Source organism: Onychomys torridus, chromosome 17 (assembly GCF_903995425.1).
Source record: "Onychomys torridus chromosome 17, mOncTor1.1, whole genome shotgun sequence".
NCBI lineage: Eukaryota > Metazoa > Chordata > Mammalia > Rodentia > Cricetidae > Onychomys > Onychomys torridus.
The window spans coordinates 56,436,146-56,451,327 of record NC_050459.1 but is presented as its reverse complement, the minus strand read 5'-3'; the positions used below and the strand labels follow the sequence as shown (position 1 = coordinate 56,451,327).

General features: G+C 40.7%; 1 protein-coding gene across 1 annotated transcript in view; it reads left to right on the top strand.

Moving 5' to 3' along the window:
- Window positions 1-2,621, top strand: part of Cpe (carboxypeptidase E) — a 103,343-nt gene extending 100,722 nt beyond the window's left edge. Inside the window, exons 8-9 of the mRNA XM_036209521.1 lie at window positions 515-633; window positions 1,934-2,621. Of these exons, the coding sequence (XP_036065414.1) occupies window positions 515-633; window positions 1,934-2,032 (218 nt within the window). The 3' untranslated portion in view covers window positions 2,033-2,621. The remainder of the gene's footprint in view (window positions 1-514; window positions 634-1,933) is intronic.
- The last annotated feature ends 12,561 nt before the right edge of the window (window positions 2,622-15,182 follow it).

The window sequence follows — 15,182 nt, the reverse complement described above, 5'->3', positions numbered from 1 at the left end:
TGAGGGAGTGAATGAGATTGAATCATACCTCTGCTTAAGAATTCCAGAAGTAGCTCCTGAATGGCACGGCAGACCAATGTCTTGTAGATATTTGAAACTTGAAATTACTGACAAGGACCTGGGGGATTCTAATGAAGTCATTTTGGGGCTGTGCTTTGTGAATCTAGAAGATTCTTGGGACCTGAGCTCTTTACCTGGTAAGAATGAAAATATGGTGCCCAGGTGGTACTTAACCATTTGGAGATTTTATGCTTCTTTTTACCCATGACACTTCCAATGCGACCAGAAGATTCAGATTTGATGAGGCTTATTAAATATTTTGCATGGGTGCCTCTGATCCAGCTCTAAGACAGGAGGTTTGTGGGAAGACATTTGCACTTTTTCCCCTAGAATTTCATCAGGGACTTGCTGCAAGTCAACCAAGCAAACAATGTTGTTGTAACTACCAACATCCTTAGTTCATGTGACTACCCTTTCACATGTGTGCCTGGATTTGATGTTCTGTTCCCTGCAGCTAAGGATGGGGATTACTGGCGATTGCTTGTGCCTGGAAACTATAAACTTACAGCCTCAGCTCCTGGCTACCTGGCAATAACGAAGAAAGTGGCAGTTCCCTTCAGTCCTGCTGTTGGGGTAAGTAGTCATGAGAATAGCTGAGAATATAATCATAATTAATCTAATGAGAACTCAGCACTGTTAAACATATTTAAGAACTTTATTTCTAATCTTCACTCTAGCCCTACAAGGTAGGCACCATTATTACCCCCATTTAACAGATAAGAAAGCTGAAGCCTAATAAGGTTGGGTGACTTAATCATGGTCTCTGGCTTCTTGAAGAGTTTCACAAGAACACAAAACAATACTTAAAATATAAATTTTAATTTTCTGACTTTGATTTCAACATAAATGGGATTCTGTTCCAGTTATCTTTCCATCTGTAACATTGGCAGGATGCCTTACTCTCTATGTATTAGAAAAATGCCAGTGAGATAATCTTAGGCATTATCTAACATCTGTGAGGAATGCATGATGAGAGTCGGGAAGATAACTCAGAAGGAATGCACTTGCTTTCTAAGTGTGAGTACCAGACCCAAGAGAGTGTCCCACAGACATGTCAGCTACCTGGAATCCATGCCCCTCTCCCTCCAAACACTTATTTTTGCAAACAAAAGATCTTGAGTTTTAAAAATAGCTTTTTAAATTTGATGGTGTGTATATTCACCTGAGGCTGTGGCCTGTGAAAGGCAGGAAGCAGAGTTGATCAGTGAAAGCTAGAAACCAGGTAACGCTAGGCACAGGCTGGGAAAGGTTCAACTCTTAACCTCCATAGTTTTTCAAATAGTCCAAGGATGTAGTGAGTGTGACGTTACAACCAAATAACTTCAAACACTTAGTTCCAAGTAAGTTGGGAAATGGAAGAGGGCTAGGTGGGGACGGTGACCAGATCAGCATTCTGCGTGTGCAGGTTCTCCAGAGACTGGAAGAACCTCACCCCTCACCCCCTTCACCAGGATAGCAGTTTCGTTTTGTGTTTTTGAGGGTCTCTTTAACAAATTCATTATCTGAAAAACAGCACTTTGAAGACAAAGTCACCAGCATACTAAGCTGTAGTCTATTAGTTCAAACCCCAACCAGGACAAAATTCAAGGCTAACAGGAAGAGCTCATGAGATAAAGGACTACCCTCAAGGGGAAGAAGATGGATATGGGTTTTATGAAATTATAGCTGTTTTGAAGCCATTGGATTTAAGCACATACCAACCAGAACTGATTTCTGAATTTTGTTCCTATAAAAGCATGTTTAGTAAAGATAAAAAAAAAAACTCCTTTAATTCAGGTGGTTAGATTGAATTTATTCCACTGTATAAGCTATAAACTGCTTTTTTAATTATATAAGCAATTTGATAGCAATTTGTTATGGTTTTCCTCCTCAGGTTGACTTTGAGCTGGAGTCTTTCTCTGAAAGAAAAGAGGAGGAGAAGGAAGAGTTGATGGAGTGGTGGAAAATGATGTCAGAGACTTTAAATTTTTAAGGAAGGCTTCAAACTAATTGCTTCAATCTATCTATATAATGTAGTAAGATGCAATGTGGCTCTTTTATTTTAGATTGTGTGCAGTTTACTATTTAACACTGATTTGTTTTCAGTCATTTGAGTAGTAATCGATATTACTTAAATATACTCAGACATAAACGTAAGGTCTTGACCTACTTCATTCTCTAATTAGCATTCGCTTCCCCACATAGCTTTAAAAGTAGCTCTTTTAATGTAATTGGTGACAGTGTCCCATAATGGATGCCATGAAAAAGCCATCAGATGTAGCCTGGAGTTGTGAGCACTGTACTGCAAGAATCGCACAGTTCTGTCTCAGTTGTCCTTTGTCCCTCATGCTGATTCGCTTGTCTAAGCATGATCCTGTTAATGCACTACTGCTGGGAAGAAAATGTACGTGTTTCATAGTGGCTTTGAACACAGTGAAAAACCTACTTCTGGCTTGTACTTTAAAGAATGGTATTGTTTCATTAGTCAGCCTGTTAATGCCATTTCAGAGTTTGGGGTTTTGTCTTGATTGCAGATTGGCCCAGAATTGCATTCTGAATGAATAAAGGTTTTAAAAAAATTCCATGGTGTTCATTTCTTCTATGATTTTTTTTTCATCTAGTACTGTGGTTTCATGGTAAAAAAGTATTTTCTTCACACTGGCTTCATGTTTGTTTAACTTTTACCTTGAAAAGAATTCATGCCAAGTGGTGTGCAAGCTTTGAGTGCATTATTGTGTTGAGCGAAAGGTCCTGGTTCCATGGAGTTTAACAAATTTTTTTAAATACTTAATTATGTTTATATGTATGTGTCTCTGTGTGGGTTTGTGCATCTGAGTGGCTTACAAAGGCAAGAGTACTTCAGATTCCCTGGTGCTAGGGTTATAGGTGTTTTTGGCCTCCCAACCACAGGTGCTGAGAAATGACTCTGTTTCTTCCAAGAGCAATAAACACTCTTAACTGCTGAGCTATGGCTCAACCTCCTGATTCTATGGATCTTAATGGGTCAGTTGTGGACACAGACTTTGAATAAACATTTACACAGTTATTGTGTGATTGTGGGTTGTGATGAGGAAAATGAAAGAATATGGAGAGAGGGAATGATAAAGCATCTTAGATGAGACTGGATAAAAGGAGTCAGTGCTTAATGCACACAAACCCTGACTTACAATATATGAGAGCAATGTGGAGACAGAGTATGGGAGTATGTGCATGCACATGTGTGACGTTGCTGGTGGTTGTGGTGTGGTTGGCTAATGCTCCAGGTAGAAGGATTGTGTTAAATAACAGCAACTATTATGGTAATAACATGGCTTAAATAAAACAAAGGTATACATAATGCTTACCAAACAGTTCTGTTAAGCAGAAGCAAAAACACTTCTGAGCAGAAGACAAAAATGAGGTGGCTCTTCTCCACACTGTCTGAGACCATAGTCCATGACCCATTCTTGTAGAAGATATGCCCCATCTCAGGGGGTCTACCTAAGTTGCATTGGTAGTCTTCTTCAGCACAGCCACTGGGAAAGGGGGAAACATCCAGAGGAGCATGTGAGTACGGTTTCACCAGTAGGCCTGGGGATGCTATACACTGAGTAAACAATGTGGCCTAGAATTGCATTCCTAACTGCAAGGGAATCTGGGAAATGTAGTCTAGCAGTACAACCAGAGAGGTGAGAAAGCATATATACTACACATGGCTTAGAATTATATTCCTAACTACAAAGGAGCCTGGGAAATGTCATCTAGCAGCATTAGAGGTGAGGAGAATGCAGACTGTGGGAACATCTAACAGTCAGTCAGTTGGATGGGTCCCACAGATAAAAGAGCATTACAATAGGAAAGAACACTATTTTTGAAGGACATACCAAAAACAATGCCAGCAGCAGAGAGTTGTGGGTTGTGGGAAGAAGAGCCTTGGGGACAGGTGATCTTATAGAGTAGAACTGAAGATTTGGGATTTTGATCTTAACTGAATATTCTTTAACTGGGAAGGGACATGACCTAGTTTATACCAGTCAGGCTACTGTGCTGGATGTAGAAGAAATAACAGAGAACAGGGATCCAAAAGAGGTGACTTGGATAAGGTTGTGAGAGTAAAGACATGACATGAGTGGGATTGCAGTGTGCTTCATGAGTAGAGTTGACAGGTCTGAATGAGGATTCGGTGTGAATGGTGAGGGACAGCGGCTGTTAGAGATGGCTTGGTGCTTGAGCAACTGGGTGCTTGTTCAGTGGCCTCATAAAAAGAAACAGATTGGGCAGTGTGAGAAGCAAGCAATTTCAATGTAGGGAAGGTCAAGTGTGTGATGATAGACAAATGGAGGTGCTGAGTGGATGGCTGGATTTTCCATGCTAAAAGTTTCCAAAAGGGATTTGAGAGTGGACAGAGAGATGTGGACATGATGAGCAGCATGGCAGAGTGGGTTCATAACTTAATCATCCCAATTGGGACACTTTTGAGAATGACAGGAGCACACTAATCATGTCTGAACCATTGGAGTAGTTCAGTGCTCTCTGGGTAATCTGTGGACTAAAGTCAACACCATATAGATGGTCTCTAAAACCATTCACGTACATATAATCTCCCAGGGGGAGCCTTTAGAGTTAGAAAAAACAACAGGGCTGAACTCTAAGGAAATTCAAGATTCTACTGCTCTAGTCTCCATATAACAGGGCATGCTAGATGGTGCTAGAGAAAGAAACAGCCTCCAATATTATCCAAGCTAAAAACTTGGAGTTTGCATCTGGGAATAGTTCTGTTGGTATAGTGCTTACTGGCACACACAAAGCTCTCTTTTCATTCCCCAGCACCACACAAACTGGGCCTGGCTACATACCTGACACACAACACACACTGAAACAACACCAGAAACACTGTCATACAAAAGTGATGAAGAATAAAAGGTGTACCGTACTTGTTAGTCTGTGTAATTCTGAAATCTTGCACACATATATTTACTTATTCTTTGGAAATTTCATGTTGAGTATACAATGTAATACATGCCCCCCCCCCCCATCAATACCTGAGGCAGGTGGGAAAGATTCTTCAATGCCCATTATCTTCTCTGAAGTAGATTGGTGCTGCCAGGAGCAGATGTGAATTATTGTCATGAAAAGTCTTAGGTTATTGAACATATTAAATGCCGTATTCTGTAGGTCTTTGGATTGTTTTAAGACCATTTACGTATCAAAATATATCTGTATGATCTTGAGAACATATCTAATGACTATAAGTTTGACTATTATAGATGATTATTAATCTGTATTTTTAAATTATATGTTATATTTTAAAATGAACTGTATAAACATAATACCCTAAACAAGAGTAGAAACATACATACAATATGACAAAATTAACTTTAAATTTGTATCATTATACATAAATTCATACCAATGTAAAAAAATTAAGAGTAGTAGTTGCTTTTTTTGGCTTAAAAGTAGATTCAATAATATAGCCTTTTATCCTATCATTTCTATATCCCCTTTTTCTTTATGGAAAGAGATCCTTGAATCTAATCTTCTTTGTTCAGCATTTTTCTTGACCATTACAAATAACAACTTGTAACCAGCCCCCCTTTAATGATAACAAACACCTGTAACCAATATTTTGGGAATGGGAGTGTCTTTTTCTAGACCACTTCCTGTTGATTGGGGAGCTGGTAAACTTTGGGGGGCCCTGAGAAAATTCAGGATTATGGTCAAGTCCTGACTGGAGTATTTTGTGAGGCTGGATCATCTCAGCCAGCAGCCTTGATGCTGTTCTGCATGCAGAATTCCGAGGAAACTGTAACAGTGGCATTTTGAAATGTTGGATCTCCTGGGCCATCTTTTTTCATTGTTGTCTGGTCCCCTTGCTCTGAAGATGCATAAAAATTTAAAGGTAATGTACATATCTGCATTAATACAAGTATAGACTGTGCATTGTACACCAGTCAGCCAATGATGACTTTTTTTTTTTTTTTTGTCTTATACGTGAGCAGGTAAAATAGACATCACATGTCTTGTGTTTCTTTTAGGTTTATTTCTTTATGTTTGTAGCCAGGATTTTCAGGGACTCTTCCATCAAACCTTCCTCAGTATCTTTAACTTTCAATGAATCCATAACCTTTTACTTTCTGTGGTAATACAAGCACAACCTCTCTCCCAAAGCAACATATCTTTTTACTTCCATTTTGAAGTTAAGATATTTAAAAATATATAGGTTGGTTTAGTTTAGCAGCTTTCATAATCAAATGCATCTTAGCAGCTGTTGCTTCTTCCTCAGCAGTCAAAGAATTCAAAGACAACACAATAACATACAGTATCCAGACTCCCTGTGTATTTTCCATCTTTACATTACTTTTTTCTTTTATGCACTTTACTTCTTTTTAAGGACTTTATTATTTTAAAACTATATTTTTAATCTATAACTGCCTATGTTCTTTCTTTTTAACACACTGTATACTTTTTATGTATACTTCTTAACACACTATAACCCATTTAGAGGTTATTATTTTTATTTTTTAAGATCTGAATCTGTCTCTACTGCCCATCTCTATCTTTTTCTGACCACATGAGCCTTTAAACCACTAAGTGGCATGGTTAGTACCAAAGTGTCAGCTTTAGTGGCTGGCTCTGCCCTGCTACTTGGTATGTGAGAGTTTAGCTTTATGGCATAGGTATTGGTGGGAGCCACGTTTACCATCCTAGTTCTAGAGAGCTTTTTTTTGGGGGGGGGTCCATGACACCAACAAGTAGAGTGTGGCCCACTGCTCATGAGTCCCATTTAAGTGTTTTTTAGCAGAGTGTTTTAAAAGAGCCATGCCTATTTTTGCCACTAGCATTGAGTCAGGAAGCTGCATCTTAAAGGAGCCGTGTCTCTGCTTGCTGCTAGTAAACAAAGCTTACCGAGAAAAAGGCAGTTATTGAGAAGCTGTGCTTGACTTCTTTCTTGTGTGTCTAGAATCCTTTTTAAAGCTTTCTCAGGTCTTATGTGGAAATTCTTGCTGAGCATTTGGGTGCCATATGTAGGCAGAGTTTTTATGTCCTGGAATCTGCTTCCAAATTACTACACAGATATTCGTATTAATTGTAAATGCTCTGCTATTAGCTCAGGCTTATTACTAACTAGCTCCTATATTTTAAGGTAATCCATATTTCTTATTTAGGCTTTGCTACATGGTGGTACCTTTATTAGCATAGCACATGCATCTCCTATTCCCTCTGCATCTGGCTGTCAACTCCTGACTCTGCTTTTCTCCTTCCCAGCATTCTCAATTTGGCTTTCCCACCTAACTTTGTCCTGTCCAGCTATTGGCCAGTCAGCTTCTTTATTAAACTAATCACAGTGACAAATCTTCACAGTGTACAGAAGGATTATTCCACAGCATCTATATGCAAACTTTCCCCTGGAAAGCTAGTGTAAGCTTTGGGAACTAGTGCTGGCATGGTGAAGGAAGCTGATGAGCACAGAGAATTAATAGGATCATTGGTAGAGATTATAATTTCTTTAAATAATTTATCAGTAATAAAGTTGTGTGGGGATCCACCTAGTCTATTTTCCAGCTGGTTCTAAATGAAGGAATGGAAGAGATGGGTCTTATATGTTGAACCCCTAAACTCTTCAGGGCCATAACACTTTAGTAGTTTTTACATCACTTTTTTTTTTCAGAAGTGAACTGTGAACATTATGTTCCTCTTTCAAATGTTTTACTTCTCTTACTATAATCCTGGATGAGTTTGTTGTGGTGATGCACACCTTTAATCCTGGCTCTTGGAAGGCAGAGGCAAGTGGACCGCTGGAAGTCTGAGGCCAACCAGGTCATCGTAGAAAGTTCCAACACAGCTGTGGCTAGGTAGAGAAACCTGTCTCAAACAACAACAGCAGCAACAACAACAGCAAACAGAACAATAACAATAAAACAAAACAAATCTCACTAAAAAATGTAAACCTGGAAGATAGGTCATTTGGGGAATGTTTTTTCACACTGTCCCTAAACTTAGCATCAATAAAAAGAAACTAAGGTATTCGATGTGGATTTTAAGGGAGGGTTTCTGCAGTCAAGGACATTGGAGATGTAAAGTGAAGGTTTTCATACACGTGGGCTAAAGGCAGCCAAGTCACATTGCTCTAAGGTAACAAAAATCAGAAAGGGGGGGGCCTGGGAAACTGAGTTTAATTCAACAACACGTTTTCAACTTCCTTTTCTCATGGACAATGAGAACCAGACACATCACTGTGCAGGGACTAGCTACAGAGACTGATTTCCAGTTCCTGACACAAAGAGAAACATTATTTGCAGAGACAGGGCTCTGAACTTTGGTATTCATATTTTATTTATACAGACAGCCTCTGAAATCTTCCCATGATTTCATGTGGGAAGCTTAAAAAAATATTTCATCCAACATGTTGCTTGGCTTCTCTTTTCAAGGTTCTAATGAGGATTGTCTTCTGCGCTTACAATTGGATGGCATTTGGTGTTTCTGCCTCAAAAATGTCAAGATAAAATGTTCCCTGACTTTCACGTCTCACCTTGAAAATACACGACATGCTGGTTTAGATATTCAGATATTTAAAACAAATGGCAGGAATGCTCCAATTCCTTCCTTGCCTCTCTGTCCCTCCCGCTTTGCTGCCCCCCCTTCCTTATTCATGATTGCTGTGTGTATGAATTGACTCCATATTGACTTGAGTTTCCAGGGTAGGGCATATGTGTAGTTTTATGTGACTAATTTATATCACTTCAAAATTCTCCAGGAATCAGTGTTTGTAAATCAGGGCAAATATCTGGCTTATCACCAGAGTGATGCAAGCTGATGTTGACACAATCTGTAATAGTGACTCTGATGAGCAAAATCACATCGATGAAATCTGTTCAAAGTTATCCTGATGTCAGGAGCTACACAACTCTAAAATTTTAGAAGGATCCTGTAGTTTTTTTTCTTCTTTATGATTTTAAGCTACTTTGGTTCTTTTTGTATTTTCTTCATTTCCTTTCTTCCTTGCCCCCTCTTTTGAAGATTCATTCAGTAATTATTAGGTGCTGAGTTCTCTTCCTGGAATCGTAAAATCATCTTGTCCTGATCGGAGGCATTACAACCATAGCTGTGAAGTTATCATCATCCTTATCATCATCACTGTGAATATCCTCACCCTCTCTACCATCCTCACCATGATCATTGTCATCTTCATAACTGAGAGCATCCTCATGAGCAGCCACCTCTGTCTATCACTGTCCTCACCATCTTTATGTTCTTCACCATTGCTGAGCAGGTACCTTGTGCCACATTCCATATAGAGCACTGAAATGCATTCTTTTCAGATCACCTTTTATGGTAAGAACTCTTTCAGTATTCTCCTGTAACTAATAAAGAAAATAATCTGGAGTTTCAACTGAAGCCCTTCATCTCAGTAAGCTGGTAGATAAATAGCAGTATAAGATTAAAGGTCCTGTCAGCCTGACTTTAAGCTCATCCTGGCTTGCTTATTTGGCATGACCTAGAGATTTTATCTTTCTATTTTAAGGACCCAGCTGACATTTTCACAGATGCCAATGGGTATACTCTGGTTTCAGGAAACTCCTTATAACCTATTCTGAAAGAAGATGCTTTAGAAACACCATTTAAGTAGGTGCCATGTCTTGAATCATAGCTTCTTACCATGAAAATTTCTGTGAATCTAATCAGCTCAACCGTTTTCTCCATGGAAATGGTGATGTTTTGTGCAGATGTTACTCTTTACCAGGATTTACCAGGGCAAGGCAGGCACTTACATCATCCCAACAAGACCTGAAGACAAAGTCCGACACTCACAGCCATGCACAGTGAAGTGCTGCTCAATGTATAATCTACAAAGCAGGCTGTGCAGTACATGTGAAATAAATCAGTAAGTGGAAACAGACTGCATATGCCATGTACTCAAAATGCAATCAAAGTTATTATTAGCACTTCTATCTGGATGTGCTCCTCACTTACAGATATACTACTATTATCTATCTTGTGCGTGTATGTGATTGTGTGTATAAGCATCTCTGTGTGAGAGTGAGTGGAGACTAGAGGTTGACTTTAGTGTCTTTCTCAATCACTGCCCCCTCATTTCCCTCAATGAATGTGGGGCCCCCTGACTGAGCTAGGCTAGTTGAACAGCAATCCCCAGGGATTTGCCTGTCTGTGCCCTTAGCCCTGGGTTTGCAGACAAGCACCACTTCCAGATTTCCTCCTCCCTCCCTTCCTCCCTCCCTCCCTCTCTCCCTCCCTCCCTCTCTCCCTTCTTCTCTCCCTTTCTCCCTTCCTTCTCTCAACATGAGTGTTGGGAATCTGAACTCAGGTCCTAAGGCTTGTGTGCCGAGCACACTGCTGAGGCATAGGCTGAGCCATTTCATTCTCCCCTTGAACACTATCATTTTCATAGTTACAGAATAAATGAAACGACTTGACACTAAGCAACTGGGGTCTGATCTAGGAAGCTAAAGGTCCATAGCTGGGAGTTGCTTCCACATGGGGTAAAAGCTTCCTTACTGGAAAAGTGATGTGGCGTAATGTTGGGCTAGAAAGAGTCCTTGGTTCCACTTAACTATCCCCAAATTTCAGATCAACTTGAGTTCATGGATCCGCACTGGATGAGTCTGCCAATAGCCTTGAAGGAACAGCGGGGAAGGCAACATAAGGAAATGGGTGGGATTTCATGCAGAATAATGGCCTTTAGTCACAGCCCTGAGTACCACTCATAGCTGCACTTGGACACACCAGGAAAATAAGATGCATATTTTCTACTTACTATTCTTTAATTGCCTACTATTTAATATTAAGACAGAAAAAATTGAAAAAAGAGAAGCTGGGCGTGGTGGTTCATGTCTGTGATCATAGCCCTTGGCAAGCCGAGACAGGCTGGTCACTGTGGGTTTGAGGTCAGCCTGGACTATGTATTGAGTTCCAGGCCAGCCTGGGCTACAGAGCGAGAGTGCTTCAAAACAAAACAAAGCAATTTTCTCTCTCTCTTGTTTCCACTAAATATCCCCGTTTCATATATACATATATGAAAAGAGAGAGAGAGAGAGAGAGAGAGAGAGAGAGAGAGAAAAAGAGAGAGAGAGAGAGTAAAAATTGTTGGATAACAATGTTTCTGAAAAATAGTCACCCAAGCATCCACCGGAGACGAAATGGTATAAGACAAGGAAGTTTGTCCAGATGTTCTGGGTTCCTGGAATGTGGATGTCTGCCTGCAGGTGTTTGCTGAGAGACAGAATGCTGGAGGAGTGTATGGCAGGCGACGAGCAGCACACATCTAAACAAAGACGCTCCAAGGTGAACTTTAAATAAAACCAGAGCCTCATCACCAAGAAATAATGGACACTGTCTCTCCCTGTTTTTTTCCTCATGAGCACCTATGGACACCGAACGTTCGTCAGTCATAACTTTAAAACTGAGAGAAATTGAGTCTTTTCAGTGTGCTTCTTTTTCAAAGTTAAATTACTCATGGATCAACTGACAAATTAACATTGTGTTTAGGGAATTCCTAAGAAGCCACTAGTTTATTATCCTAGAACAGCTCATATCAGGGATAATAATAGGCCCTTTTATGGGCAGCCACATCACGAGTTTGAGGGCCAAATTTCCCAACTTTAAATAATAAGGCATTCCTTAGAATTTTCTAGTGGACTCTCCGACGACAGTTGCTCATTCTTCTTACATCAGCTTATAGCTATTCTAGAAATTTCTGGAGAGTCAGAGCCACCCTGCCAAGCCCACTTCTGTGGCCCGCTCTTGCAATGGGGCCGTCTGGGCAGGACCACGGTAGCCAGCCCCGTCAGCCACCCACTGCTGTCTCCTGCTATAGAGACCTCACTCCAACTTTCACCTTGGTTGGTTTTAAATCTTAAATTCAAAGAGCAAGATGGTGAGAAAATAATGAACCTTGTCAGGGTTTTGTATTTCAGTTGCGATGTCTTCTCTGGGTCTCCTAAATCACTGCTGTGAGATTTGGGGTCTGACCAAAGCGGCAGGTGGTACAGCATTCTTTGTTTAAAATCCAAGATGCGCTGCTGTGTGTATTAAACACACAGGAGTACTGTGAAACCAAGGCTGTCTATTATCAGGGAAGGAGGGGCCACCAGCTCCACATGTGTGGGTTCTATGGAACGGAATTCTGGGTTCCTGTTTGGATGGCAAGCATTTTACTGACTGAGCCATCTCTCTGCACCTCAAATCTGTTTTGAAGGTCACTGGAGACGAAGATCCTGGTGAGAGAAGCAAATGGCTTTTCAAGTTTTTTTCCCAGCAGGGTTGCACAGAACCTCAGAGTCCATGAGGATTATTACTACTCCAGCAACCTACAGTTTCCGAAATGGCTCCAGCCAGCGGCCCTTTCCTAGTAGAGACCAAGGTGCCAAGAGCAGACTGCAAACTGGCAGTATGATGAGTTCTGGGAAGGGCATGGGCTGCCCTGGGAAGGGCATCGTCTTTGGAGAGAGCCACACCGGGACTGAAATCCAACCTCAACCTCTTAGTTTAGCCCTCAGAGATATCTGGTGAACCAGCAGTTCTTGAAGACTGACTTAGTTTCAAAAAACAAAACGAATGACCCTCCCTTGTCTGGTGGTTCTGGAACACTCCCCTGAGATCAGGCACACATAATCTACTACTGTCTTTTTCCTGGACAGTCACAGTTTAGGGACTGTGTTTTTAAAAGGCTTAGGATAAGCTAAACACACTTAAGTATGTTTATACAATCATGGAAACAGCTTATTTTATATAAAATAATAGGAGTGCTTCTCAGACTCATGGTTGGATAGTGAGAAATTCAAACTTTTTTTTTTTTTTTGCCAAATGAAGAGGAAACCAAGTAAGAACGTACAGATCTTCTACCTCCTTTTCTTAAATAAATATATATATATATATATATATATATATATATATATATATATATATATATATATTATATGTATGTATGTATAGAATCTGTTTACCTGTCTCTCTATCTACATAGTCTTAGTTTCTGTTGGTGTGAGGAGACACCATGACCACAGCAACTCTTACAAAGGAAAACATTTAATTGGGGCTGGCTTACAGTTTCAGAGGCTTAGTCCATTATTGTCATGGAGGGAAGCACACACACACACACACATATGTATATTATATATGTATATGTAGAGAGAGACAGAGAATAGAAGTCTGACTGTCTTGGTCATAGTTGGCATTTCAAGGAGAGGAAGGTTTCCATTCTCTTTCTACTAGTTTCATTTTCTTACGTTTTTATGAAAATAGTTTTTCAGTTGTTTTTAGATTTTGTTGCCTAAGATAAGAGATTTGTTTTCCCAGAGAGCTCATGGAATCAGGTAACGGCAACACGGAAAGGTTATGAGTTATTTGGGGGTGAAGCAGAGGTGGGATGAATGAGACTCGGTTGGGACTCAGCTGGGACTCAGCTGGGACTCAGCTGGGACTCAGCTGGGACTCAGCTGGGACTCACCTGGGACTCAGCTGGCAGCAATCATAATGACTCTCTGATGGCAACAGTTAACTTTACTGCTGAGTTACTGTGGGCAGAAATGGTGTTGTGCTCACCTGCTAGGCTTTTCTCTTTTCCTGTCTTTAGTGCTATTTCACATCTTCAATTCAAAGACAAGGGTACTCTGTTATGTGACAAATCTGAGGCAGACCATGAAGTCCTCATGTGTGGTCTCTAGTGAAAAGCTGTGATCCAGCATCTCTGAAATGTGGCCTCACACATATTCTACTAATAACTTTCATTGCAGTTAACATGGATTAGCTCATTGTTGTTACAATTACATATTCTGTTTGTTAAAAACAGGTTATTTGGTGTGATATGGGAGAGTGAGGCCATGGCGGTCAAAGAACAGGACTTTGCTTGTGTAAGCTCTGATCCAAATATCCCAGCTTCACAGTCACCCTGGCGCTGAGCAATGACAGGCTATCTGAGATGGAGAATGGTTTATTTTCTGGATTGGGACTCCTCAGAAGACCTGTAGGATCTGTGTAACCTGGAGGCCATGTTGGTATCTGTGATCTTTGCTCCAGTGAGGGATGTGCTGGTGGCTGGAGGTCATGTTGATGTCCATGACATGTGCTCCCACCAGAAGCCAGGTGGATGCCCAGTGGTCTGTGTTACCACTAGAGACCATGTTACTGCTGAGGGCCATGTTGATGTGTGTAGCCTCTGCTGCCCCCTGAAGCCATGTTGATGTTTGTGGTCCATGCTGACATTAAATGTTATGTTGGTGCCAGTGGTCCTGCTGTGGCTGGGATCCATCTGATGTCCATGGCCTGTGTTTACCACTGAAGGCCATGTTGATGTCTGTGGCCTGTACTGCCTCTGAGGGCCATGGTGTCCACGGTCCATGCTACAGCAAGAAGCTGTGTGGATGTCTGTGGTCTATACTGCTTCCAGAAACCATGTGGAAGTCCATGATACATACTGCTGTAAAGGGCAAGGAAGCTTCTTTTGGGGGTGGTATCCATGACTTCAGACTCACTGTTGAGAATGAGAAACACAGAAGACTTACTTCTATGACAACCTCTTTCCCCTATCCAGACAAACCCCCACCCCCAAAGAAACAGTCTAGACAGGAAGCCATTGAAGAGAATTCTTAAAAATTGTGATAGGGATCCTGAAGTAGAGCTCTCCACATTTGATGGCTTCTGGCAGGGGTGGGGCTTTCTTCAGTTTTCTTTAAGGGGCTGACCACTGGGAGTTTGACCATGCTCCAGTGAGTATATGAGCAAGACAAATTGAACTTTGTATATATTTTTTTTCTTTCCTTCTTCCTTCTTTTGGGGAAAGTCAAAGGGAAGTGGTAGACCTGGGAAGACAGGGAAAGGAATGTGATTGGGGTGCATCAGGTGAAACTCCCAAGTAATCAATAAAAATATTCCCCTAACATAATAATCAAAAAGTTGTTTTCTTATACAAATTCCTAGACTATTCCTTTAGATTAAGGTTCTAATCCTTGACCATACTGACAACTCTGTGTGCTATTCTGTGCTGTGTAGGATGATTGGTATCATTTCTGCTTCAGCAGGTGACATGCATGTAGTTTCTTTGAACTGTTGAGATCAAGTATGTCCCCAGACATTGACAAATGGTTACTGGGGAACAAAAGAGTTTTTGACTAAGAATTGCTGCTTTAGAGTTTAGCTGGTTTTAGAAA